This window comes from Clytia hemisphaerica, unplaced genomic scaffold (genome assembly GCF_902728285.1).
Source record: "Clytia hemisphaerica strain Z4C2 unplaced genomic scaffold, Clytia hemisphaerica genome assembly, whole genome shotgun sequence".
NCBI classification, from domain to species: domain Eukaryota; kingdom Metazoa; phylum Cnidaria; class Hydrozoa; order Leptothecata; family Clytiidae; genus Clytia; species Clytia hemisphaerica.
The window spans coordinates 36,511-62,230 of NW_027103901.1; the positions used below are offsets into that span (position 1 = coordinate 36,511).

The following is a 25,720-nucleotide window of genomic DNA, read 5'->3' on the forward strand; positions in this document are numbered from 1 at the left end:
CGCCCTATAGATCCACAGATCCAGAGATTCAGAGATAAAGATATATAGGGATATAAGAGACATACAAGAAAATGAAACAAAGATAAGACATAGTTATAAAAACTGGCCACTTAATTATGGATATAAATCTCTCGATGTAGGTCTTGCACAATATAAAGTCAGGTTAGAATATATGTTTTTTTTTCAAATCTTATGTGGATAACTAACATATGAGTATGATTATATAATTTTTAGATTATCTTTTAACATTTTATCTGTGTACATAATTGTTCTTTTGTCTAAATGAATTTCTTTTTAGTTTTCTCGATTGGTATTAAATTGTTACTAATAACCCAAGTTTTTGTATCAGTCTTTTGGTTGATGTTTTATTAATATTTTCTCTAGCTGAGAAAATATACAGACAACTCTTATTAGGATTGGGAATAAGCAAAATAAAATACTAAAAAATAATAAAATAAACAATAAAATAAGAAAAAAAATAACAACAATAAAGAAATGTTTTTTCACTCATTAAGAAGCAACCCTTTTTTTCGAAATATAACCTCAATTTGTTATTGTAATAATGACGTCAGCTGTGATTCTTACACAGGCGATTTACCATTTAAATGGGCGCGAATATTTGGAATGGGACAAAGAACGGGGTACCAAAACAAGAACAGGAGAAAAAAAGTTACTCTCACCAGCGGGCATTCAATCCAAAAGCCTTTCCATTGAAGGACCAAAATGCACAGTGAAAACTTACAAGAAATTTATTAAGCATCGACCAAAGGAATCAAAAGAAAAGGACTCACCATTTTTCTTAACTGTGATCCCAGTATCAAAGATTGAGCAAAGTGGTATTTGGTTTTACAATCGTCCGATGGGAAAGAATCTTCTCGGCAGTATGATGAACGCCGCTCGAAAAATTCTCGGTACATCTACCAAAAGTCGGTCCAAAATATCGAATCATTGTTCCAGGAAAACATCGGTCTCTAAACCTGTTGAATAACAACGTACATCCTATACACGTTGAGTGGTCATAATAATATCGAAAGTCTCTCGTCGTACCACACAGTGTTCTCCAAACAACAACAGGAAATGTCCGACATGATAAATAATGCACAACACCATAAAAATAATCAAACAGCTCAGATAAAAACGAGCAACGTGTCGTATCAATCTGGCTTCAAATATTTGTTTGAAGGTGCTACGTTGAATAATTGTACTTTCAATATAAATGTTAAAAATTCTGAAAACTAAAACAGCACGAATGACTTGGTTTTTCTTTGAGTCTGAATGAAGTCATTTTGTTTCATTTCATTTTATTTTTCTATATGTTGCAACATTCGAACGTTCGAAAATCCTAATATGGTTGAATCACGAGTTTAGTTCCATTGTTATATTATGGTTTTACCATCACGTGATGGTTGTTTTCAGTCATGCTGTGCAATAGTTTTCAGTTGTTTTGTGCAATGTTATAACTTTTGAATTTTTTTGTTTTTGTCAATATTTTAGTCACATTGAAAGAATGAATGATAATAGAAGATTAAAAATTTATTCCTTTTTTTCCCTCCAGCTAATGAATAAAATATTAACTGTTTTGGAGGGCCGTACGGGAAAATATTGCCCAACAGTTAATATTGTATTTTATAGACCTGCAATACAACTGTCAATCATTTTTAAGAAAACTGATTGGATGATTAATGTCACGTGGTCGGTCAATATTTCTCCATAGTGACCAGTTATGAAATTGACATCATTAAAATGTCAATTACTTTTATTACTTTATTTTTGCAGGGCTATAAATGGATTATTAACCTCAGAAGCCTGTCTCTCTGGCAAAATATCGACCTCGTTCGCTCGTATTGGACCTCGCTTCGCTCGTTCCAATATGTCGCGAACTCGCTCGGTATTTTGCCAGAGAGACCGGCTTTTCGGTTAATAATCCATAAAAAAACCCTCGCCGATGAGTTAAAGAAAGCACCGTTTTTTTCAGTTATGGCGGACGCAGCCTCCGATACAAGTAACACCAAGCAAATGGCCCTAGTGATCCGTTTTATTGAAGAGTATAGTGAGGTCCGTGAATAATTTATTGATTTCCTTGACTGGTCTTCAACTACAGGTGAATACTTGGCCAACCGAATCACTGAGACGCTCAAGTCCATGTCAGCTGATTCAAATAATCTACGTGGTCAAGCTTTTGATGGTGCTGGTAATATGTCTGGTGCAAAGTCTGGTGTAAATGCAAGGATCAAGTCTCTGTACCCTTTAGCCCTTTACTTCCACTGTGCATTCCACCGACACTTTGCAGTTGCCTCGTCCATAAATATCCGCGGGGTTTGAAACATGATGGATTCAATTATAAAGTGCAGTGAAATTTTTCATTTTTCACCAAAAAAAAACAGAGCTGCTGAAGCAAAAGATCATTGAATTCATACCAGCGGACATAAGGAACACTCTCATCGATGTTTGTGACGAGTCGATGGACTAGAGCGGGTGTATGATATGATGCAGACGATTCTCGTAACCCTCGATTTAATTGCTGATAACTACGATGTTTCCTATAACAAAGATGCAAGAAGTATTGGCCAGGGACTCTACTGGACACTTCGTTCTTTCCAATTCATTGTTCACCTCATCGTTGTAAGATATGTCATGTCTCAGGGTTAAATCCAGTACTTGGCTTTGTAAAATTGATATACTTTCTGAGAGTCTCGATACAGGGAAGCCTCATGAAGTTTAGTCATTTGCTTGACATTTGTTTGTATGCCGCTGGTGATAGGTTGCATTCCACACTCTCTCGATCAATTTATCACGACTCGAGAACCGATTCCGAAATCGAGGTAGATTTTCAGCAAATATATGATGACATTTTTTTTATCAAGCCTTTATATAGATTAAAAGTTCATTTCAGTTCCGCCCACTGTGGTTAGTGAGATTCTTTCCTGAATGCTCGATGATCGATTTCATGAAGCCTGCAATCATGCCCCCCCCCCAATATTTTGCAAAGTAATTTTTTTTACTTTAAAAAATCTTAATTTATAGTGCTGAGGTTAGAAATTGAGGCGCTCATCGTGAATCTTAAACAATGACACTTCCATCCTCTATATTTTTCTCCTTCTGCTCACTTCGGCTCATTCTCTTTCATGAGCTCGAGAAGTTCGCGTTCGCACTTCAAAAAGTCGTCTCTCTTCCTCAATTCAAATTTATCATCATGAGTAAGAGAAGTGTGCAAGATTTTTTTGCGAAAAATGGAAATGGTAAAAATAAGAAGCACGAAATAGACGAACCACTGTCAAAGAAAATAAGCGTCCCTACGGATAGCAGTACATCAAAAAAAATTCATTAGGATTAAGAATGCCATCAAACAGCACAAGCCCACCATGTAATTATTCCTAAATGCTCGGACGTTGGAGAAATGATTAATAATCAACTCACTGAAAAACGTGCAATCGAACGAAAGTATCTTATTCAAGTCATCCGATGTTAACGTTATTTAGGACGACAAGGAATCGCATTGCAAGGGGGTGACGGAAATGACAACTTCACACAGCCTATCTAACTTATTGGCGTAAATAATGAAAACGCTATGAATCACCTTGACAGTAAAACTGGTAACAAAGAAGATCATTTGGCAAAGTATCTAAAGTCATCAATTCCCTGGCCATGGTGCTGAGTTATTAAAAGTATTTTTACAATTTAATTTTAGGCATCATTCTAAATAATTAATCTAAAATATACTTAATGACAAATTTTTAAGAGAAAAAAATCCTTGACTAGGTTCAATTAATTCATTGAAACGGTAAGAAAAAAAATTCAAGAAACTATTCCCTTCTTTCATATCTAAATTGACTCGTTACCGTGACTCGTTTAAGCGCCATCGACGTGGCGATGCAGCTGAAAATTTATCTGATATTCCGATGGCGTATTGGCGGCCGCCCACGCTAAAGCTCTAAAGGAGCGGACCAATATACCATCGGAGAGGTTTAGTAGTGGCCCTTTGATGTGCCGACAACAGTCGGGCTCAATGGCTATATCTTCGCTTGGTCAAGAATTTTGTTCGTCCCGACTGAACAAAATTTAGCATGAAAATGTCTGCTGCGCCGTCCGTCAAAAACTAATTTTATTTACAGTTTTGGCGCTTCAATGACAAAGCAAATTTCGGATTCAAGAAGGGCATGATGGAAGTAGAACTTTTGTTAGATTTTGGTTGTTTTTGGTTTGTTTTGGTGAATGTTTTTACAATATAAATGTTTTTATACTTTCTTAGTATTACTTTTAGTATTCAGTGTAATTTCTGTAAATGCACCAACCTTTTAAAGATTGTTTTTTACACACAAATGTTGATTATTTTTTGTTTGTTTTGGTGACTGATTTTGATTGAATTTTCTCAAAGCCAAACTCAAAGATCATAAAGAAACAATAACAGGTATGTTCCTTATGCCTTTTCAGTAACTTTTATGCTGGTATAATCTTGTGCGGTCCTATCAAAACAACTGTTGACCGCCAGACAACTGAACACAACCGACTGACCGACAACAGTCAAAGTCAGTCAAAGTGCTCTAGCAGCAGTACAAACATGTGTACAAAACAGACAATTTTGTCTTCAGAAAGATCTACAGACTTGTTTACAAACTTCTGTATAGGTAGTTTGTATCTTATTAACGATTAACTTCACTTTTTGTGTCTTGTGTGCCAACAGAACAGCCCTATTTTGTAATTTTACAGAGCACATTGAAAATTCACTTTTGAGGTCCTGAAAACTATGAAGGTTGGTGTAATATTGTGTGTCTAGGTCAGTAGGGAAAAGCAATAAACTCATGTTTTAAGTTGTATTTTCATGTAAATGAAGCTAAATTAGGGATTGTTTATGTTTGTTTATGAATATGATTCCGAGTCATATCAAATCCACATTTGCTATTCGCTAAACGAATACGGTGCTAGCCTAGAAAATAATAATTATTATTTTCTGCCTAGCACCCGCATCCAATATGGAATTAGATGCTAACTTGCTATGTTGATCGTTTCCAAGCTCCTCACAAAATGTTTAAACGCGGTCAAGTCAAATCCCGTAATGCAAACCTTCCAGATGTTAAAATATGCCCGACCTTCAGAGCAAAGCGTGTCGTAGCATATTTCCACATCTGGAACCAGATAAGCTGAAAATGAGATCTTATCTTCGCTCAAGAGCGTGAATGCCGAACTAAAGCGTCCTGTTGTACCATTAGTACAACCTACCATAGAAAAGAAAGATGAGGGCCCGAACATGGACTTTTGTAGGAGTTTAGCACTATTAACACTGGGCGAAATCATAGATTTCCTAACTTGTAAATATAGTGTAAACTCGAACTTTACACTATATTTCAAATGGATTTGGAAATTTTATGTTTCAACATTTTTCGACGAACTTGAAATATGATATTTATTATATTTTCAAAATTTGTAAATTTGAACTTTACATTTAATAAAAATATATCGAAATATGAGATTTCAACATATTTCGAAAGAGCTCGAAATGTGGTGTTTACTATACTTTCTAAATTTGTAAATACGAACTTTACATTTAATGAAAATGTCTCGAAATATGAGATTTCAACATTTTTCGAACAACTTGAAATACGATGTTTACTATATTTTCAAAGTTTGTAAATACGAACTTTACATTGAATGAAAATGTCCTCGAAATATGATATTTCATCTTTTTTCGAACAACAACTTGAAGTACGACGTTTAATAGTATATATTTTCTAAATTTGTAAATACGTTTTTGAATTCTGTTTAAAGTTCGTAATCAAGTGACTAATAAAAAGTAAGCTCATAAGAAAATTTGAAAGGGCAGTCCCTAGACTAGAATCTACTATAATTTTTGATGACGCTGAGTCCAGTCCACTTTATCGCACCCTCCAGTCTATCAAAAAGCTTTAAGTGGACCCCGGGCTAGGCAGTCCCTGACAGACACCACAGTGAATGTTTTTTTGCCTTGATAACCCAAGATGAAATTTTCACAAGGCGCGGGATATCGAGTCAAAAATCTCAGAATCAAAACATTACAAATGGCGTAAAAAATTCACCTAGAGTGTCTTCAAAAAAGACTATATTTCTTTTGGAAATAACAACATATCATTACCTTTCGATATGACTACATTTCTTTTGGAAATAACAACATATCATTACCTTTCGATATGACATTGGATATTTATGTGAATCGAATCAGCAATATATATTGGACTTTTTAACCAAGTTTGAGAGTATATTTCGATGGGATTATCAAGATATTGCTGGATATACATTAGATAGTCAAATTTGATGTAATGAGCTAGAATGATGCAAAGTTGGAAATCTCAATTTTTGTGGTTCTTATCTTTATTTTCTTTTATGAATCGATCCACCACTTTTTATTTACAGTTAGCAATATTGAGAAAAAGCAAATCTAAAATGAAAGATAAAAATATTTGGATGACTCAGACAACTTTCGACAGTGGTCGAAGCTAAAAACCCAACAGGGGTACGAGAGAAGAACAAACAATCACTTTGCCCTCTACCTGTTGAACAAGAAAACGCTACATCCCTATAACTTTGGACATTAAATGAATGGCAAAATGGTATTAACATTCTATTGAGATGTGAAACTTGTTCAAGTTGAAGAATTGATGAGAAAAATGCAATGGGTAGTACGAGAGAAATATTTGCTTTGGATTACAAAAACTCTTATATGGACAATACCTCTGGAACAAGTTATATGGGATTGTTTACCGAGTGACCCCAAAACAAAGTCTTTAATGCTTGGTTCTTACATTCATGAGGTCAGAGGTTTAGTGGATTTTATAAACTTTTGAAACTTGTGTGATTGTTTTGCTGACTAAAGCCCGGGGGCAGTGGGTTTACCAACTGACGGTATGCGCGGCGAAAAAATTGGCTTTTAGAATCGCACCCTTACAGTGCAGAAAAATATCGGTGAAATTCATACCCTTACAGTGTATTTTTTCAAATTTTAAACTCTTTAAGAGCAAAGAAATCAAGATTTTCGGACAAAAATTTGTAATTTTTCTTAGATTTGCTGAAATTTCCACCCATACAGTGCATTTATCAAAAGTCCATCATTACAGTGCATTTCGTCGCATGAGAAACAAAGAGACTTGTCTCCAATTTTTCGAAAAATGAGACGATGATTGATCCATATTCTTCCGGACTAAAGACACTTTGAATTTGTGATTTTGTCCCTGACTAGAGATACTGTGAACTTGTATTTGATAAACATTGCATCTTGGCTTGGAGTATGCTTTTGAATGTTTTAACGGCAACATCATTTCTTTTTTGGATTGTTGTAGTGTTATCTTTTAGTGCTCCAATGTAGATAGGTTATTCCAATTTCATTTTTTATCAATTAGTTCGTGTTTATTTCATAGAATTTAAGTAGTGTTTATGTGATAGGTTGTCCAAGAAAGCATTGTTTCGAGGTTTCCATGCTTTGCAAAACGTGTTAGAATCAGTCAAAGACATTTATAGACATTTATAAGTATTTTCTCTTCTTAACTTTATATAATATTAATGAGAAGACAAGAGCCTTTGTTTTTGGTGCGATTATTACAAAGCCCCTACTATATATTTTAACTCTGTTGAAGTCATAAAAATTTGAAATCCTAGTGACAGCTTTTTAAAATAATTTTCATGATTTTCTTGAAATTTTGAGAAGTTACGTTTTATATTGTCAGTTTTGATTAGCTTTTATTTTTTTAATCACTCATTTGATCATAAGATTTTTTATTCTATAACAAAATCTTTCGAATTAATATGGACTACATGAACAGTCCTTTACATTATCGGAACTAATTTTTGCGGTCCAAGTAGCATTGCATTTACCAGCAATTAATATCAGCTGGGCTTACCAGGTATGAAAATCTAGCCAGACTAAAACTTAATTTCCATGAGGTTATTACATTTTAGCTATTTGATTTATTTTAAGGTGTCATTTTTATGTCATTTTACTAAAATTTACAGATAGATATGAAATTTAAATTCACCTTGACCAACATTTGACTTTTCGAGTGACATCTTTAGAAAAAAAGAAACGTTTTCTTTGGTATGACTGGTCCAAGATAAGTTTATATTTTATATGTTTTCATTTTATTTTATCTTTTTAAAGAGAGGATGTGCGAGGATGTCCCCTGCCTGGTGTCTAGTGCAGTCGGCTCCAAAGGAGTCTAAGGTGTTTACACCTTTGTTGATTCATGTTTTGTTTTCTTCTCCTGTCAGTCTACCTGGAGTTTGTTGTCATCTTGTACAGGCCGCTGGGGTAATGTCGCCTGACTGTCTTAAATGACAGTCAGCCTGTCCCAAGCCAGGATAAAGACAGAGGGACCCAGAGAGGATTAATTACCATTGTAACATCGTCTCTCTAAGAGGAAAAAGAATTTGGCCACTCTTTGTTGTTTGTAGTTCTGACAGGAGAAAACATTTTATTTTTTCATACTATATATATATTGGATTCCTAAAATGCATAAGAATCCTATTGGTTGCCGCTTCATCATTGCTTCCAAATCATGTAGTACCAAACCGCTATCTCGTGCTGTATCCATGGTCTTCAAAGTTCTATACAAACATGTTGAGCAATTCCATCATAAATCTCGTTTCTTTTCTAGTTTCAATAAGTTCTGGGTTGTACAAAATTCTTCGCCTGTTATTGGACATCTTAACAGAATCAATGCCAAGAAAAAAGCAAAACGAATTTCGACATTCGATTTTGCAACACTGTACACAACCCTTCCACACGATCTTCTCATTGAAATTTTAACCAAAATTATTAACTTTCTGTTTGATTTAGGTTGTAGAAATAAACTTGGTTTTTCAAATACTTCAGCATACTGGACTACAAAAGGGAAGGATGATAGGTTCTTTACTAGTACTTCACTGTCTGAGTGTGTGTCCTTTCTAATAAAAAATTGCTTTTTCAAAGTTGGCAATTCTATTCTTAAACAGTGCATTGGAATTTCCATGGGAATAGATCCTGCTCCTTTTTGGGCAAATCTGTTTTTGTACCATTTTGAATCTGAGTATGTCAAAGGTCTCATTTCTGCTAGTTCGCCTAGTGCCTATAACTTCCACTCTGTAGGTAGATTTATTGATGATTTGTGTGCCTTAAATGACAGAGATGAGTTTCATAATTGCTACAAACAGATTTACCCTAAAGAATTAGATCTCAAAGTTGAGCACCATGGAAACCATGCATCGTTTTTAGATTTAGATATCACCGTTGAAAACAATATTTTTAGATATAAACTTTTTGATAAGAGAGATGCCTTTCCCTTCTTCATTGTAAGGATGCCACATGCCGACAGTAACATCCCATCGTGTATTTGTTATGGATCCATCTTTTCAGAAATTTTACGGATAGCACGTAGCACACTCATGTTTGAAGATCTGACTCCTAGAGTCACTGAGCTTTTCATTCGAATGCGAAACCAGGGTGCTTCAAACGCTTTCTTGAAGAAGCAAGTTGTCAAATGTTTTTCCAGGTTTCCTGACTGTTTTATGAAGTATGGGAAAACCGTCGAAGAATTTTTACATATTTTCAAATTGTGAAATTGTTTCTTGTGTATTGTATGTGTTTTTTTTTTTTTTTTTTTTTTTTTTTTTTTTTTTCTGTCTTAAGAATTAGCATTAGCATCGGAGGTATTCATTTCCTACTTTTCTTTCCCCTGTGCAGTCCTCCCGTCGCGGCACGCCGAACCGGGTTCTCGGCCAACTTACGATTCTATTCTTTTCAGTTTTTGTGTGATTTTTTCTATTTTTATGTAAGATTGTGTTTGTTACAAATGTTTGTTTCACCTGTAGTGTACGTGGGATAGTTGGTACAGTGTGTCTTTCTGCCCTTTTGTACTGTATTTTGTTGTAGTGTCTGTTTGTTGTCTGTTATTTATTTGGAAGCTGCTGGTCAGTTCCTTTTTCTACTATGTTTTCCGAAGGCGACTGAGTGTGGGCCCTTAAACACGTGGAAAGTCACTATGCCAGTCACAAGTCTGGGACTTCGGGTTTTGTTTTGTTTTGTTTATGTACCTTTTTTTTTTTAATTTATTTGATGTGTTTGCTTTTGTATTTGTCCCCATTTTGTATGTATTTTGATGAACTTACGGAAGTGTGTTTATCAAAAAAGTTTTTTTTGCAATTCATTGTTTCTCCACTATTACTTTTCTTCTATCTTCATTTGGATTAGGTTTTTCTTTCACATACCACTATTTAAATTCCCTTTAACTTTTTGCTAAATTACCCTCTTTCGGAATGATTAAAAAATAAAAAATACCAAAAAAAATCGTAAATACACACAATTAACAAAAATATTCTTAACTTTTTTCGTTTTTATCAGTTTGAGTTATTTATATATCAACACTTTTCTTTTTCTAAAATGACAGATATTACATATCTTCACTATATATATAGTCTAGAAGTATAAAACCTTCAACTACTCAAAATGGAAACAATAAAGACAAAAACCCACAAAACAAAAAGACAATACAAATACAACAAAAATCTAGAATGAACATTCACAGAAAATCAATCAGGTTGGAGTAGAAAAGGAAAATATGATGACATAGAAATCCGTCAATGTAAAACTAGTGATCTAAAATGACTTTAAGGAAGAAAGTAACTGAATATGAGTTAAGATGGAAAGAAGTAACTCAATATGAGTAAAAAAAAATATTTCAAAAAAAAAAACACATTATCTGTTCCTCAGTTTTCGACCTACACAGGATTTCGGCCATTTGAGAAAATATCCTCCTATATGATGGAAATAGGGTTGTGTAGGTAGGCCAAGCAGTGTTAGCTAGACACCACCACAGATAAAAAGATGTAAAAAGATGTGTTTAGTGAAAGTATGAAACGCGCGCAAATATAAAATAAACTAAAACTTAAACTCCACGGAACCAGCCGAAGAAACTAAAATAACAAAAAAAGAAGTGCACTTTCTACTAGACAAAGTTGCCACACCTTTGACACGTTTCTGCCACAACGTTGTAGAAAGCATACTAGATGGGAAGGAACTGGGATTGGATCGCCACTATCCAACCCCGTGGCTCTCACACACATTTTACAGTTCAAAGAAGAAGATGGAAAGAGTGGGAAAAGAATGAGAATTTAAAAAAGTTGGACTATAACCCGGTTCGAAGCCCCGTACACCGTGACCGCTCACCGCAAGAGCTGGCGAACGAGTGAATCTTGAGAGAGTTGAAATCTTGAAAATTCTGAAAAAATGACGAACTATAACCCGTCGAAGACTGTAATCTAACTTTGCGTTTTCAGCACCTTGACATCGCATTCTTTGTATAAAAACTTTGGCTTTAACTTTCAAGTCCTCGAAAAGTAACGTAGAACGAGCAATCCTGAGAAGTTCACCAACAAAAGAAGAATAAAAAATCGATTCTGGCAAGTTGCTATCTTTATGTGGCATTCGGACTATGGAAAAAGGAAATGCATCCCGTTTATCAAACAACTTATAAATAAATATCCCGTCTTTGATGGTAATATCCAGGTTTAAAAAAGAAGCATGATTACCAGAGTGCTCAATTTTGAGTTCAAGCTCATCTGGATAGATATCTCTATACACAGACTGAAACAAGTTACCGTCATTGATCGCACACAAATCATCAATGAATCTTTTAGTCGAATGAAAATGGCGAGCCTTAACCTTATTTTCCTCAATGACCCTGCTCATATACCTTTGTTCGTATTGGTAGAGGAAAAGATTAGCCCAAAATGGCGCCGGATCGATTCCCATGGGAATCCCGATTACTTGACACATAACAATATCACCTGCATTGAAAAAACAATTTTTTATCAGATGTTTCATAGCAGTTTTCAAAGAATTCTGTGTAAAAGACACAGAAGATTTGGGTTTTGTTTTTGACCAATACGCTTTATCATTTTTAGAAATAGCGATAAACTTGCAGTTACCTGCATCAAATACAAAATCAATGACCTCTGATAGTTCTTTAATCAGTTTGTCATGAGGAATCTTTGTGTACAATGTACTAAAGTCAAAGGTGGAAATAGATTTGGCGTTTTTCTTTTTATTGATTCGGTTGAGTGAATCTAGTACTGGATCACAATTTTGTATATATAGAATATACATGAAAGGAAGGTTCATGTTTGTTTTTGTGTGTGTCAGCCATTTTGTTTTGCTTTTTAGGTGTGTCTTAGGTTAAGTTAGGACTTAGAATTTTTCACTCATTTTTCTCATCATTTTTTTTACTTAACTTTACTTTAGACTTAGACTTTCTTTCACAAATTTCATTTACTCAGAATTTAATTCCTTTCATGTATTTTATTTTCAATTAGCCTCAAATTCATTTGTCAATTAAGACATTTTTTCATTTTTTTTCAATTATTTAAACATAAGTTATTTTCCTTTTTCAGTTTGAACATTATCATTATCAATCCGCTACAAATTCGAGTCAATTTACTGTGTGTGTACTACATCGTGAATTTCATCTACAGAAATAATTTCACTTTGTGTTGAGGTACATAACTTTTTGATTCCTCTAAAATAAGAAAATCGTGTAGCGCAACACAAGCTTTAGTTATTGCCTCAATATTTTCGACCCCAGCAATTATTTGTCTGCGGAAAATTCCAAAGCTATTTTCGATAACCCTCCTTGCTCGAAAAAGCTGTAAACTGTGCGTCTCTTGTTGCTTAACAGCGCAAAGTTAGTGCTAAGCGCTCATTTGGTAAAGTAGAGGGCCTATACTGGGAAGATTTGATAATAAAGGGTGCAATCCAGGAAAGTAATTGTTCAAAACGTGTTGCTGTCATGCGAAAATTACGATAAAAATATTCAGTATCAAACAAATGTAAATAATAACAAAGGAATAGATTGGAGAATTCACCCTGCTCTTCACGGTCCATAAAAAGTTTTCGGACCCAAAAGCATTTCTTGTATTTTACTTTTCTTTTCCTTAAACGCCGGTGTAAAAATAATAGCAGCAAAATTTTCTTCTTCAAGAGAAGACGTCTGTGCTCCATGGTAGTCATTGCAAGAATAAAAAGTTTTGTGCGCCAAAACAACTTGACGAGCCCCCCCCCCAGTCGACCCTCAATTCACGTATTCACGCACAAAATTTTGCCAATTCACGTATTCACACGCGAAAAAAAAAACATTTTTACGTTCACGCGCCAATTTTGTTTTTATATCTTTGGTTAAAACGATTGTGACCTTATTGGGTACATATACCTTATTGGTATATGACCTTTTTATAGTTTCCTTAAGTTTAACCTATTCTTATGCCAAACATTTTTGCCAATATGAAGTTTTCTTCAGTTTTGTGACAGAATTCTTGATAGCATCGACCTTTTAAGGCATCTTTTACAGCTATTTGAGTTTTAATAAAGCAGTTTTTCAGGTCTGCCGCGCCAAATTTACAAAGAATTACCCCTCTGGCGTAGGGTGGGCTTTTGGTGTGGGATTTGCTTCCTCACAGACCCGTAAGAAGTCTTTTTTAATTTCAAATCGAGGTTGTGTCAACTATATGGTTTGAGAAGCCGTAGACTTAAACAGAATCTCCAGGTGGAGCGGTAGTACAAGCAGAGGACGCAAATTTCAATATTTGACCCCTATGTCATGGAAGAAAATGTATGGAAACCATAACGCAAGCGAAGCGAGCACGAAATTTTTCGACTTTCAGTCCTTTTATGACTGAAAAACGGCCTTAATACGCTATTGTTAGTCAAGTATGCCTTGTTTGGTCGTACACAATTTTTTTGAAAATGTTTAATTTAACACTGACCATTTGTTGCCAAAAATCTGGTACGGCGAGCAACGTACCTGCCGTTCCCGGTGCGGCGTACCAAGAATTTCGCTAAAGAGAAAACCTTTAAAATTTAGAATGCCTAGATTGCTTGAAAACGCATCATGTGTATCATTATCTATGAGAATTATTTTTTAATCGTTCGATGCTGCGTGCATACAAGATGTATTAGAACTACCCTGAACTACCTACTTTGCAAATTATTAAAGGAGCAAAAATCCTCTAAGTCTCTAAGTTAATGCGGTATCATTTTGTGTATTGTATTGTAGAAACAATATAAGTGACTACGGAGAGACGACCATTATTAAACGCTGACGGAGAAAATCTCGTTGGATGCATCAGTATTTGCATCACAAAAATTGTCATTAAAAATGAAACAAGAAGCCGTATCGGCGTGAAGGCCCAACTTACGTGGCAATAACTGAATGTTTATTCGTACCGAGTACCGGTAATGTTGGCGGGACTAATTTCTGCGTTTTGGGTTTTGCGAAAAGTACCAAATTTATACTCTCGAAGTGCAAAAATGAAAAGCCAAAAATGTTCCAAACTTTGCCGAACAAAATATCAAAACCAAAAGAAAGCAGATGCGCTAAAAAGTCCGCAATGGTAAATGAAAGCGAGTTAATGATGAATGTGACCAGAACAGTATTTTAATAATACAAAAAAAGCTATGCTATTGCATGCCTACATTATGTACAAAATAAATTAATTTCATATTTTTGATACTACCGTCAAAGTGAAAAAATTTTGCAAAGAAAAAAAAGAGTGTAAAAATTCCTGGCGCTTTTCCGTAATCAAAAAATTGAAAAAATTAGTTAAAAAATCCAAACTTCCCATGTCACTGACCTTCAAAATGATCAAGAAAGGATCATCATTTTCACACGCCAGAATCATGAAAAATGTTTCAATCTTATTCAATTTAACGCATAAGCTGCATTTTAGTATCCATTAATAAATTCCTGAATCAGTTTACTTAGAAAAATTCTGTGTCGAGCTTGAAAAATCCAGCCACCCAACGTTAAATGTGCTTAATCATGCTTAGCATCATTAAAAATATTTCAACCTTGTTCAAATTTACACATGAGCTGCATTGTAGTATCCATTAACAAATTCCAGAATCAGTTTACAAGGAAAAATTCGGTGTCAAGTTTGAAAAATCCAGCCAGCGGCCGTTAAATACGACAGATCCAAAAAGGACCATTTTCACGACATAGCACCATTAAAAATATTTCGATCTTATTCAAATTTACCGATGAGCTGCATTGTAGTATCCAATAACAAATTCCAGAATTAGTTTACTTGGAAAAATTCCGTGTCAAGTTTGAAAAATCCAGCCAGCAGCCGTGACATTAAATACGACAGATCCAGAAATGACCATTTTCACGCATAGCACCATGAAAAATATTCTGATCTTTTTTAAATTTACACATGAGCTGCATTGTAGTATCCATTAACAAATTCCAGAATCAGTTCACTTGGAAAAATTCTGTGTCAAGTTTAAAAAATCCAGCCACCGGCCGTTAAAATGCGAGGAGACAGCATTCAGACTGGCAGATGCAGAAATGACCATTTTTCAAGCATAGCACCATGAAAAATCTTCTGATCTTATATAAATTTACACATGAGCTGCATTGTAGTATCCATTAACACAGAATCAGTTTACTTGGAAAAATTTTGTGTCAAGTTTGTAATATAAATTTCAATCCATCTTGAAAATAACCATGTTTTCACTTCAATTTGACTCTGTTACTAAACTCCATCCCATCTGAGACAGCCTAAATATCATGCGGGTAGACAAGACAAAAAACGGGCAGTCGGGTGGTTGGGGGATGTTTAGCCTGGATTCGTTAACTTATTGCGCTCACAGGCCCCGACAAAGCCAAAAACTTTTCGACAAGTTGCTTTTTAAAAGCATATTTGTTTAGATATCTTTGAGAATTTTAATGTTATAAAGTTTTGATTATTTTGAATGACTTTACAATGACAATAACTTGATATGACAATGAGTTTCCAAGACTATGCGAGTAAAGCGAGCAAGAAAACTTAGATTTAGTTATCGAGGTCTTAGGTATATTTTTAGCGTTTCCTTGTGTTTTAGACAATGATTTGCTTTTCACGTTCACGCTAAAAATCTCGATTCACGAATTCACGGTGGAAAAATCTTATTTTCACATTCACGCTGATATCTCAATTCACGTATTCACGTGCTAAAAAAGTCCAATTCACGCATTCACTTCAGAAAAAAAGGTTCATTCACGTGTCACGCCAGCCCCTGGGGGGGGGGGAATCCCACTTGTTCGACAGTATACTTGTTCGACGGTGCATTTGTTCGACAAATCTTAAAAAATGTCGAACTGTTGCGCTGTCGAACAACTGATCGCTTAGTTGTTCGACAGACCACTTGTTCGACAGTTACTTGTTCGACATCCACTTGTTTGACTGTATGGTTGTTAGACACCCACTTGTTCGACACTCATTTGTCGAACAAGTGGTCTGTCGAACAACTAAGCGATCAGTTGTTCGACAGCGCAACAGTTCGACAGACCAGTTGTTCGACAAAATAAAACAACAGAAATGAAACGAGGCCCGGAAATCCTAGGCCCGGAATTATCGAGTTACCAAAATTCGAGTTAGAAATTTTCGAGTTAGCAATTTTCAAGTTAGCTAAATTATGATGAAGTGAAAGTTATGAACTGTTACTCGCTTTTCCATTTTCCCAAAAGGATTTTCGAGTTAGCAATCAACTCGGATTTCATTTTTCTCAAAAAGCATAGACTGTAGGAGCCCCCCCCCAGCGGCACCCCTAATCGCGCCATCATGCAAAAAAAATTTCTCCATCACGCCTCACGAAAATCGCTAAAATTTGTATCCTCGTATCGTCAGCTTTTTGATGCTTCAATCAGTAACGTAAATAAAGCCTGGAACACAAGGGACGAGATTAGCATCAACAAACTCTCAAAAACAAAATCAACTTTTTTTTTGAGCGGGAAAAAATTATAATTGAAATATGGAAAATGGAGAATAATTTCTTGGGAGAGGAAATTGTTATGTGTACTGATATCTCCTTTTATGTGTTTCAACCTTGTTCAACCGATTATGTGCGTCTCGATTGTTTTTCTAAACCAATCAAATCGATTATGAAATCAAAGCAAACATTGCTTCCGAACAAGACCCCTAGATATTTTTCACAAAGGTTTCTAGACGACTAAAATTTTTCCCTCCATTACTTCTTGCTTTATGTCTACTATGTCTGAATTTCTATGCTACGGCTAATTTCAAAACTCGTTAAAATAAAACAACATAAAAAATGAAGTGTGGGTGGGTCCCGGAAACCTGAAGTTGGATTCTAATAAGTGGGACAATGAGGTGGGGGGGGGGGGGGGCTAAAATTTTGCAAAACGGGGACCTTTGGGGTGGGACTCTGAAATTCGGTGAACCAGGACTCTAAGTTGGGACCCACAATTCGGGACACTGAAGTGGGACTCTGAATTCTGCAAACCAGGACTTTGAAATCCGGCAAACCGGGACCCTGAACTTACAGATATCTACATATCTCTGTGGTTGTTCTTTCGAACTTCGTGTATTTATTTTTTTGCGATCAAAGATAAAGGGCTTTTCCAGAAAAAAAAATCGAATATGAGGGAGGGGTAGAAGCAGCCAACGACAAAAAATCGTAAATAGCTATCTGTTCTTATTTGCCAGCTGGAAGGATTTTTCGATCAGAACAGATACCCCGATTCCAAGGGCACCAGTCTTCTACTCAGAACAGATTGCGTTTTTCCAGCCAAGAGAACGGATGCAATTTTGTGAGAAAAAAACAGAGTTCATAAAATAAATTTCCTGTAAATATCTGTTCTTATTTGCCAGCTGGAAATATTTTCAATCCTAGAACAGGCATGAAAATTAGTTTTTTTGAGAATATCTGTTCCATTTGCCAGCTAGAAATTTTTGATGTTTAGAACAGATCCCGCTAATTTCCAGGTGGAAACCTGTCAGAACAGATCACAGAAAAGTAAAGGCTAGTGATGCGGGGCTTTTAGAACAGAAAAAAATCGGCCAGATTTTATGTAAGAACAGATCAATAATTTCCAGGTAGACAAATTTCTAGTTTTTCTTAGAACAGATATTTTACGGCTGCTTTCGGAGGAGGGAGTGGAAGATATAAAAAATGTTTGGAAATTTACCCCGAACAACATTAACACTTTTAACCCCCGGCGGACAGCAAGTATAATCCCCGGACAAACATTCAAAAACCCTCAAACACCCATTACCCCCAGGCACTATATCCCCCACCCCCGATATGTCATATAGCTGTCAACTCTCCCGCTAGACGATGCTGTCGTCCGTTAGAGATAGTAAAAGCCGAGTTTGGAACAAAAGACTACCAAACTCTACCGGCTGTAAAATCTTTTCGACAAAACACCCGCGACTAGAAGTTTATGGTCTATGCTGTAAATCAAATGGTGGTAGCGGTGGTAGTAACTGATTCCTGTTTCAAAGGACCCACTATTTTTGAAACAAAGAGGCCGATCTGTTAAAATAAAATCAATGCATCTATCCTCTTTTGACTTAAAGCATGTTGATGGAAAGAAAATTTTTTTTTGGTTTCGAAATGACGAGTTATTAAGTCATCGGCACTTAAAGGGTTAATTCCAACGTTAACTCCTCGTATTTTTTCAGTTTTTTTTTTCAAAGTGGTGATGTTCAAACTTTAATTTCAAATGCTATCTTTTCAACTTTTTTAAATTAGGTCCTCAATAAAAATTACCAGCAGCCGAAAGTATCGTTCCAAAATAAATTTGGCTGGACGGTATTGAAAGAGTTAAGCATTCTATTCCTGGCGAGATCAGGTTATTACTGAGAAGATGGTTTTTTCCATAGTAAAAGACCTCTGCTATTTTTTGAAAAATCGAGTCTGATTGGCTTTTTAAATCCTTTGAAAAGAAGTTTAGTTTCGATCGGGGGGAAAGAGGAGTCAAACTTTGTGCATAAAATATTTACAATCATGGTCATAATATTTGAGAAAAAAGGAAAGTTCCCCAGGAAGTTTCAAAACTACAAACGATTCGTAAGTGCTCTAAAAAAGGAATAGACGAGTAGAGGTTTTAGCCCAGAATTGACTTTCTCGTCTGAACTTCAAATTTCGAAAAACGACCAAAATTCTCATAATATTTTGACTCTGATAGTAGATGAGGTAATATTAACATTTTCAAAATCTTTTCTTTTTGTTTCTTAGAGAAATTAATGTTAAGATAAGCGAATAAGATATCATTTTCAGAGCCATTATAAAGAATAAAGTTAATTTTTTCTCTTTCTGATCCAAGCACAATCTTTATTGGTCGTTTTTATAAACGGCCTGTTATCCCTTTAAAATAATTTTGCCCTCCGGCCGCCGAAATAGTCATCCGACCATTGAGTTTCAAGCCCGAAGGGCTAGAGGTCAATCTCTAACCTTTCTCAGGCAAGAAAAATTGAAGCCTTAAAATATGCGCCGTATTTTTGATGATGGATTGAATCTAGCAATTCCTTTGTTTTCGAGTGATATATTTTTCGAAATTAAGCGGTAAATTTTAGTTTCAATCTGTCATTTGTGTAAAAACCAGGCGGGTCGCTCAAGGCCGCGCAACTTTGGTAGGATTTGTTGGCTTCAAGAGATTGACCTCTAGCCCTTCGGGCTTGAAACTCAATAAATCCGACCCGCGGAAAATTGGCCGTCGGAAAAGTTATCCGGTCCGCGGAAATTGAGGCCGAGTTATTTTTTTCGAGTTATTTTTTGAGTTGAAAAACCTAGTTGTTGCGTCCTTTTTTTGCAATTTTTTGGCTTGATTAGAATCTCATCAACCTCATCGTTTTTTTATGAATATTCCCTTTTTATAATTCAAGTCCTTGTACATAATACAAACCATCAATTTAGAATGCTTTTACGTAGATACTGTACATTGGGAATAAAAATGGATCTTCTACATTTCTGATTTACGGCGGGATAGTGCTAAAAAATACGTATTTTCACTCCCCCTCTCCCTTTCAACAGTGATGTTTTATCACGTCCGCAATATGGCGGTGGAAAATACAAAAAAAAATAAACAAAGCAAAAAAAAATACATGAAAGAGATAATAAATAATGCATGCAAGATGCGATATATCTTTTACTTAAAAGACTGTTGCTAAAAGAAAAACCTTGAGATTCAGTATTAGAGATAAAATGTGGTGTGCGGGGAACTTTTTGAAATACTAAACAAAGAAGTTTTAGACTTTAAAAGTTATATATTGTAGTTGAAATTTCGAAATAAACTTATCATTTTACTTTAAAAGTCGGGAAAACGGCTTTTTTGTTCTTAGATTTTGATAAAAGCTGATTCACTATTGGAGTATCGTAAAAATAAATAAATAAAATAAAATATTTCAGTACATCGAACCGAGCGATAAACAGAATTTAATCAGTGGCACGTTAGGCAGCTAGAACACTACACGGCGGATGGTAAAAAACTTTTAAAAAGTTTTTTTTGTAGTCCAGTCAGTTACGATTACTACGGGAGATAAGATAGATAAATTACCTATGTTTAAAAGAAGGTATTTATAAGGAAATTGGATGGTAAAAGTTATCTAAATCTCTGGTTTTAGAAAAAAGAACTTCCAAAAGAAATAATTTTGAAATTTGTTGATACAAGAAGGGATAAGAAGAAAGGAAAAGATGGTCGTGAACAAAAAGAATGAGAGAGAGCGCAGAGAACGAGCTGCGACTCTACCATCAAAACTAATCACAAGTCCATCTCATACGATCGTGCAACGCAATTTGAATACGTTTCTCATGATTCCGTCACTAGAAGAAATGCGGAAGACGCTACGTCAAATGTCAAGCACCGTTAACGCGCCGCTACCGTCGAAACGGGGACGTAACAATACTCTGCCCATCTCTGAGAGCATCCCTTTGGAAATGACATCGAAATCTAACGTGGACGTAAACGGGAAGACTTCTACAGAAAATCCAACGTTGGAAAACCATAAAATTCAGTCAACAAAAATGTGTAATTTACATAACTACGGGTCCGATTCGTCGATCAGAAGTAGTGGCGGGGAAAGGCGGAGGAGGGGCGTTGTAATATCCTTGGGTGTTGATCAGTTGAGATATACCATCATTGAGCCGGGAAATGGGAAAAAGAATTGGCACATTCGTTCATATGGGTCAATTTTGAAACATTTGAATGAGATTTTGAGTCGAAAATGTTGACAATATATACAAACATCTTTTAGAGAGAAAAATATTTTAACGTGGAAACACTACAATAAGGACCGAAAAATATCTTTAGAGCCGGTTGAAGAAGAGGATATCTTGATGAAGATGTTTGACGTATATTGGAAGAAACATATGGAACTTTTCGTAATGAAATCTGAATATGGAAAGAGGGAACTACAGATTAAAATGTATTCGATACTACTCGCAATGTGAGTGGAAAAAAAAACACAGAATTGATTAGTTCTTTTGTCACGCAAATGTGTGTAGGGTGTAATCAATTAAGTCTTGAGAAGAAGTCACATATAAAATTTTTTAGAAAAGGTGAAATTACTTAATATAGTGCAATTTCGTTGACACTGACTTATTGTTGCACAGACAAAGATACACTGTGAAATAAAATCAAAGACTTTTGAGTGGGATAAAATATTCCTTTTACGACACTTCCATATTCCTTTTGTAATGAGCTTTCGGTGATGAGTGGGCTAAGCTCTGTATGACACCCTTAGGGGAAAGAATAATAACCTAACAAATAGTGTGAAGTGGATGAAAATCAGGAGAGTGCTCGATTCATAATAAGATATCAGAAATCAATATTTCGAGACATAGTGCGGAAAGGAGTCTGACCCCCCCCCCTTCTTGGCATTCCCCCAACCTTTAATAAAAATGCCTATCCTCCAAGGATTTTGGACAAAAATAGCTGACAAATATATGTGAAATATCTTTAGAGAGAGAAAGCGAAATAATGAACTTCTTTCTTCTTTTTGACTCAGACTACGCTAACAGAAAACTTCCTTTCATGAAGAAGGGGGGGGGGGGTCCAAACTATGCGACAGGTGTCAGTTTCTCTCATTTTTTCTGGTATTTCTTTTGATGATGATTCTGAAAAGATGAAGCTATGAGTTCTCAAATCAAAATTATAATTCCTTATTATCTTCTTTATATTTAATCTGTAAAGTAACAAGTAGCAAGTATCTGATGCTAAGAGGACAACCTAGTTTTGTATATAGCAGAACTATGCACATAAACTACACGTTTTTTTTTTACATCTAGAATTAAAGCCTACGGATGGTCTTAACTTTTTGAGTTTATAAAGCCTAAAAATGTTCTTATTTTCCCCATTTTTATGTATTTTTGTCCATTTTCCTAAGAAATCTCTAAATGTTCTCAGTATTTTTTGCCATCGAAAATCTTATATAGTTTGTTCTTATAAAAAAACGTGTAGTTGCTACGAAAAGATACCTAATTTTGAATTAATTTTCATTGACCAAAGATTTTAAAAAGCATCTTATAAAAAGCAACTTAAAGAAAAAAATTCCCGAAATGGCACCCAGAAAAATTAATAATGTCATCAAAAAGGGCAATATTTACGGATTTCTTTTGAAAATCTTTAGGTAACGATTTTAATTTTTTCTTGTAGTGCTCAAAAACAGATGGATTTAAATCCCTTCAAATTTTCTAATTTTTTTTTCTGGTGCACTTTCTAATTCTTTTCACAGAATATTCTCAGATTTAGAAGGTGATATCATACCTCAATTGTCACTTCGAGACATTGTGGCCATATTTTGATGTCATTGCGCGCTATTCGTCCAATAACCACTGACAATTGTAACGCAAGCTAAAAGTCATTAAAAAAAAGAAGATCTTTTAGTAAAAATAAAATTTTATTTCGAAAATAGTTTCGCTCATCATGAATATAATCGAAAACAGTATTTTGGGACTTTTAACCAAGAGCTAGATTAAGAAATGGGAAAGAATTCTGCAGAGCGAATTTTTTTCCAATTTCCAACTTTTATTTACTAAGATAATTCAGAGTTTGGAATTTCTTATTTCTGTTTTTTCAGAGTTTTTGTTTTGATAATTTTCTGTTTGAATGAGAGACGACTTATACAATTATTATATAATTTCAAACATTTTCACTGATGATTGGTGCCTGAACAGCATGAAACTCTGAGTTTGAAACATAGATATTGTGTCAACTCTTTATTATAGTAGTACGCTCTATTTACTTATCGAGCACGATAGAGGATACGAGGAGAAGATAAACACCCTCTACAACGACTTATACTATTATTAACCTCTGGTGTGACTTCATCGAATATCATGATGTTTTGTTTGATAAAATTCTTCTCATCGTCTGGTAAGCAACTATAAAAAGATGAAGAAGAAAATTGTTGTAAAATCATTCAAACAGGTGTGCCATAGTTGCATGGTCATGCACGTTCTTTTTATAAGAACAAACTATATAAGAACATGAGGCTTCGATGTCAAAAATGTTAAGAACAAGTTAAGAACATTTTTAAGGCTTGGCGGACTCTAAAACAGCCAATTTCTTAGGAAAGTGGACAAAAATACATAAAAAATGGGAAAATAAGAACATGTTAAGAACATTTTCAGACTTAAAACTCAAAAAGTTAAGAACATCCTAAGGCTTCAAAATTTTTAGATGTTCTTATAAAAAAAACGTGTAATCTCAACAGGTCAAACCTTCAGACTACACATTTTTTTTAACAAGAACAAACTATATAAGAAAATAAACATAAAATACTACAGAGACCCATCAAGATGTTGTTAGCTATTAGTAGACCATATCTAAATTTTGAATTCTATTTGATTATGATTATTGCCATTGACAAAAGATAAAAGAAAAATAAAAGCTTTAACTGCTTCTTTAACTCCTGTCTTTGTTGATACCAAAATTGCAGCATGGAAAATATTTTCAAAATCAAAATATAGAAATTCTTGTGGCACTTCTACATTCAAAACTTTATGTTGAAAAAATGTTGTTCTTATAAAAACAACAAGAGAAAAATGAAACGAGGTGTGCGCAAAGTCAATTAGAAAATTTTTTTTGTGACGTAAGGAAGACTGGATGGATCTCTCTTGGGATCAACAGGAGAACTTAATCTACATATTCGGTTGAGCAAGCAGCATTAATTGAAATATAATTTCATAAACATTTTCAAAACATTTGAATTGCAGGACTATAACGACAGAAAAGGAGCCATCTTGAGAAAAATACTCATTACTTCAGACAGTTATGAATTTTTAAATACTAACTTTTTGACAACACGTCGCCAATATTTGTCAATTCCATTTTTCAAACAAATGATTGCAATCCACCTAATATTGACTTCCAAATGTCTCATAGCAAAGATTTCCTAAAAATAAGAAAAAAGAGAATTGTTATAAAAACAAACTACTTCAAATGACTCTGCCAGTCTTTCAAGATTGCCAAGTTCTGAGTATCTATAGAAAGAAATCTTTAAGATTAAAATATTGATGAAAATGACTTTAAAAGTTTTTTTGGAAGACTAGCCTACTTTTTAGCCCAAGTCCTAGGATTGCATACAACTCAAACAATACACTAAAATACTAATAATATACCATTTACTTCTTGCTATCACAATCTTAGTGAAAAATTTCATCCCGCTTCTTTATCAGAAAAAGGGAGTGGGGTCAGAACCATGCTGTAATGTTTACAGTCATACACAGTAAGCCCATCATGAGAAGAAGGCTTAAAGAGGTTAAAAGATAAAAGTAAGACTGCGACCGCAATTGGATGCAACCCGAAGGTTCCTCTTTTGATAGCTGTCTACCCAAAGGTAAGCATCAAGCTGAGAGGAACCAAGTACCATTATTTGGACTGAGTACGAATCGGTCAGGGATAGCCTGATGTTCTACCACTGCACTACGGTTGCCAAGAAGAAGAAAACAAGAAAACCATACCAGAAGTTTTGGATAAAATCCAGCAGTAGTTTCCCATTGCTTGAGTTGTTCTTCAGCTGCTTTGACTTCTTGAATATTTTGACTTGCAGCAAGTTGTAATGCCTTCACCAGATTCTCCATCCTTTATTTTGTTTATTACTGAAAGATAAAAACAAATTACTATTTTTCTTGTTTCGACAGTAGATTTTTGAAGAAGATGATAAGTGTTAAAGGTTTTATTTTTAAATAAGAGTGATATCGTTTGCTTACTCATCAATTTTAATGCACAAGCTTTTTCACATTGGATTGACACAGATGTGGAGCAAGATTGGTCAGAAAGAGGAAAAACAAACATTTTTTGCTTATATCAGCATAATATAACAATAGGCAGACACTGTCCTGATATGAAATATGTGTCTGATATGAAACGGGCACACTTATGTAAAAATAAAACCTTTGCAGTGCGGTCAGACTAGACAAATTTAACGCTGTCTGGCTTTAAATTTAAAACTCAATTTTCGGCAAAGTTCAAAAGAGAAAAATCAAGCAGTCTAATCATTAAAGGGACGTAAACATGAGGGCAAGACGTTTATTAATTTTCATAATTTTCAAACATTTTCTTCGCAAAAAATGGGAACGAATCAAACGATTTCGTACTTTTACACTTCTTAATATGCTGCATTACAAACGAATGAAGAGATTAGCTTTGATGATGAACCGCCCGTTTCTGGCTCGCAACGAGCGAAAGATTTGGGCCCTTGAAAGACACGAATTTTGGTTTACTGATCTATGGGATAGAAGAGATGAAATTGACAATAATGTCCGTCATAGCCAATGGCGACAAGATTTCCGAATCAAAAAGGAAACTTTTGAAATGCTTGTAAGATTGATGAGTCCAAGGTTAGCAAAGCAAGACACGCAACTTCGCAGGGCTGTACCGATTGAAAAAAGGATTGCGATTGGATTATGGAGGTTAGCGACGGGAAATGCATATAGAACAGTCGG

General features: G+C 34.9%; 1 protein-coding gene across 1 annotated transcript; it reads right to left on the reverse strand.

Annotated features, from left to right (window-relative positions):
* Positions 1-21,924: 21,924 nt before the first annotated feature.
* LOC136808914 (importin-11-like) lies at positions 21,925-24,870 on the reverse strand. The gene is made up of 5 exons (XM_067065476.1): positions 24,737-24,870; positions 24,068-24,168; positions 23,086-23,155; positions 22,539-22,625; positions 21,925-21,957 (listed from the first exon to the last, which is right to left on the reverse strand). Exons 1-5 carry the CDS (start codon positions 24,854-24,856, stop codon positions 21,925-21,927), a joined length of 411 nt encoding a protein of 136 aa, XP_066921577.1. The 5' UTR covers positions 24,857-24,870.
* Between the last annotated feature and the right edge of the window lie 850 nt (positions 24,871-25,720).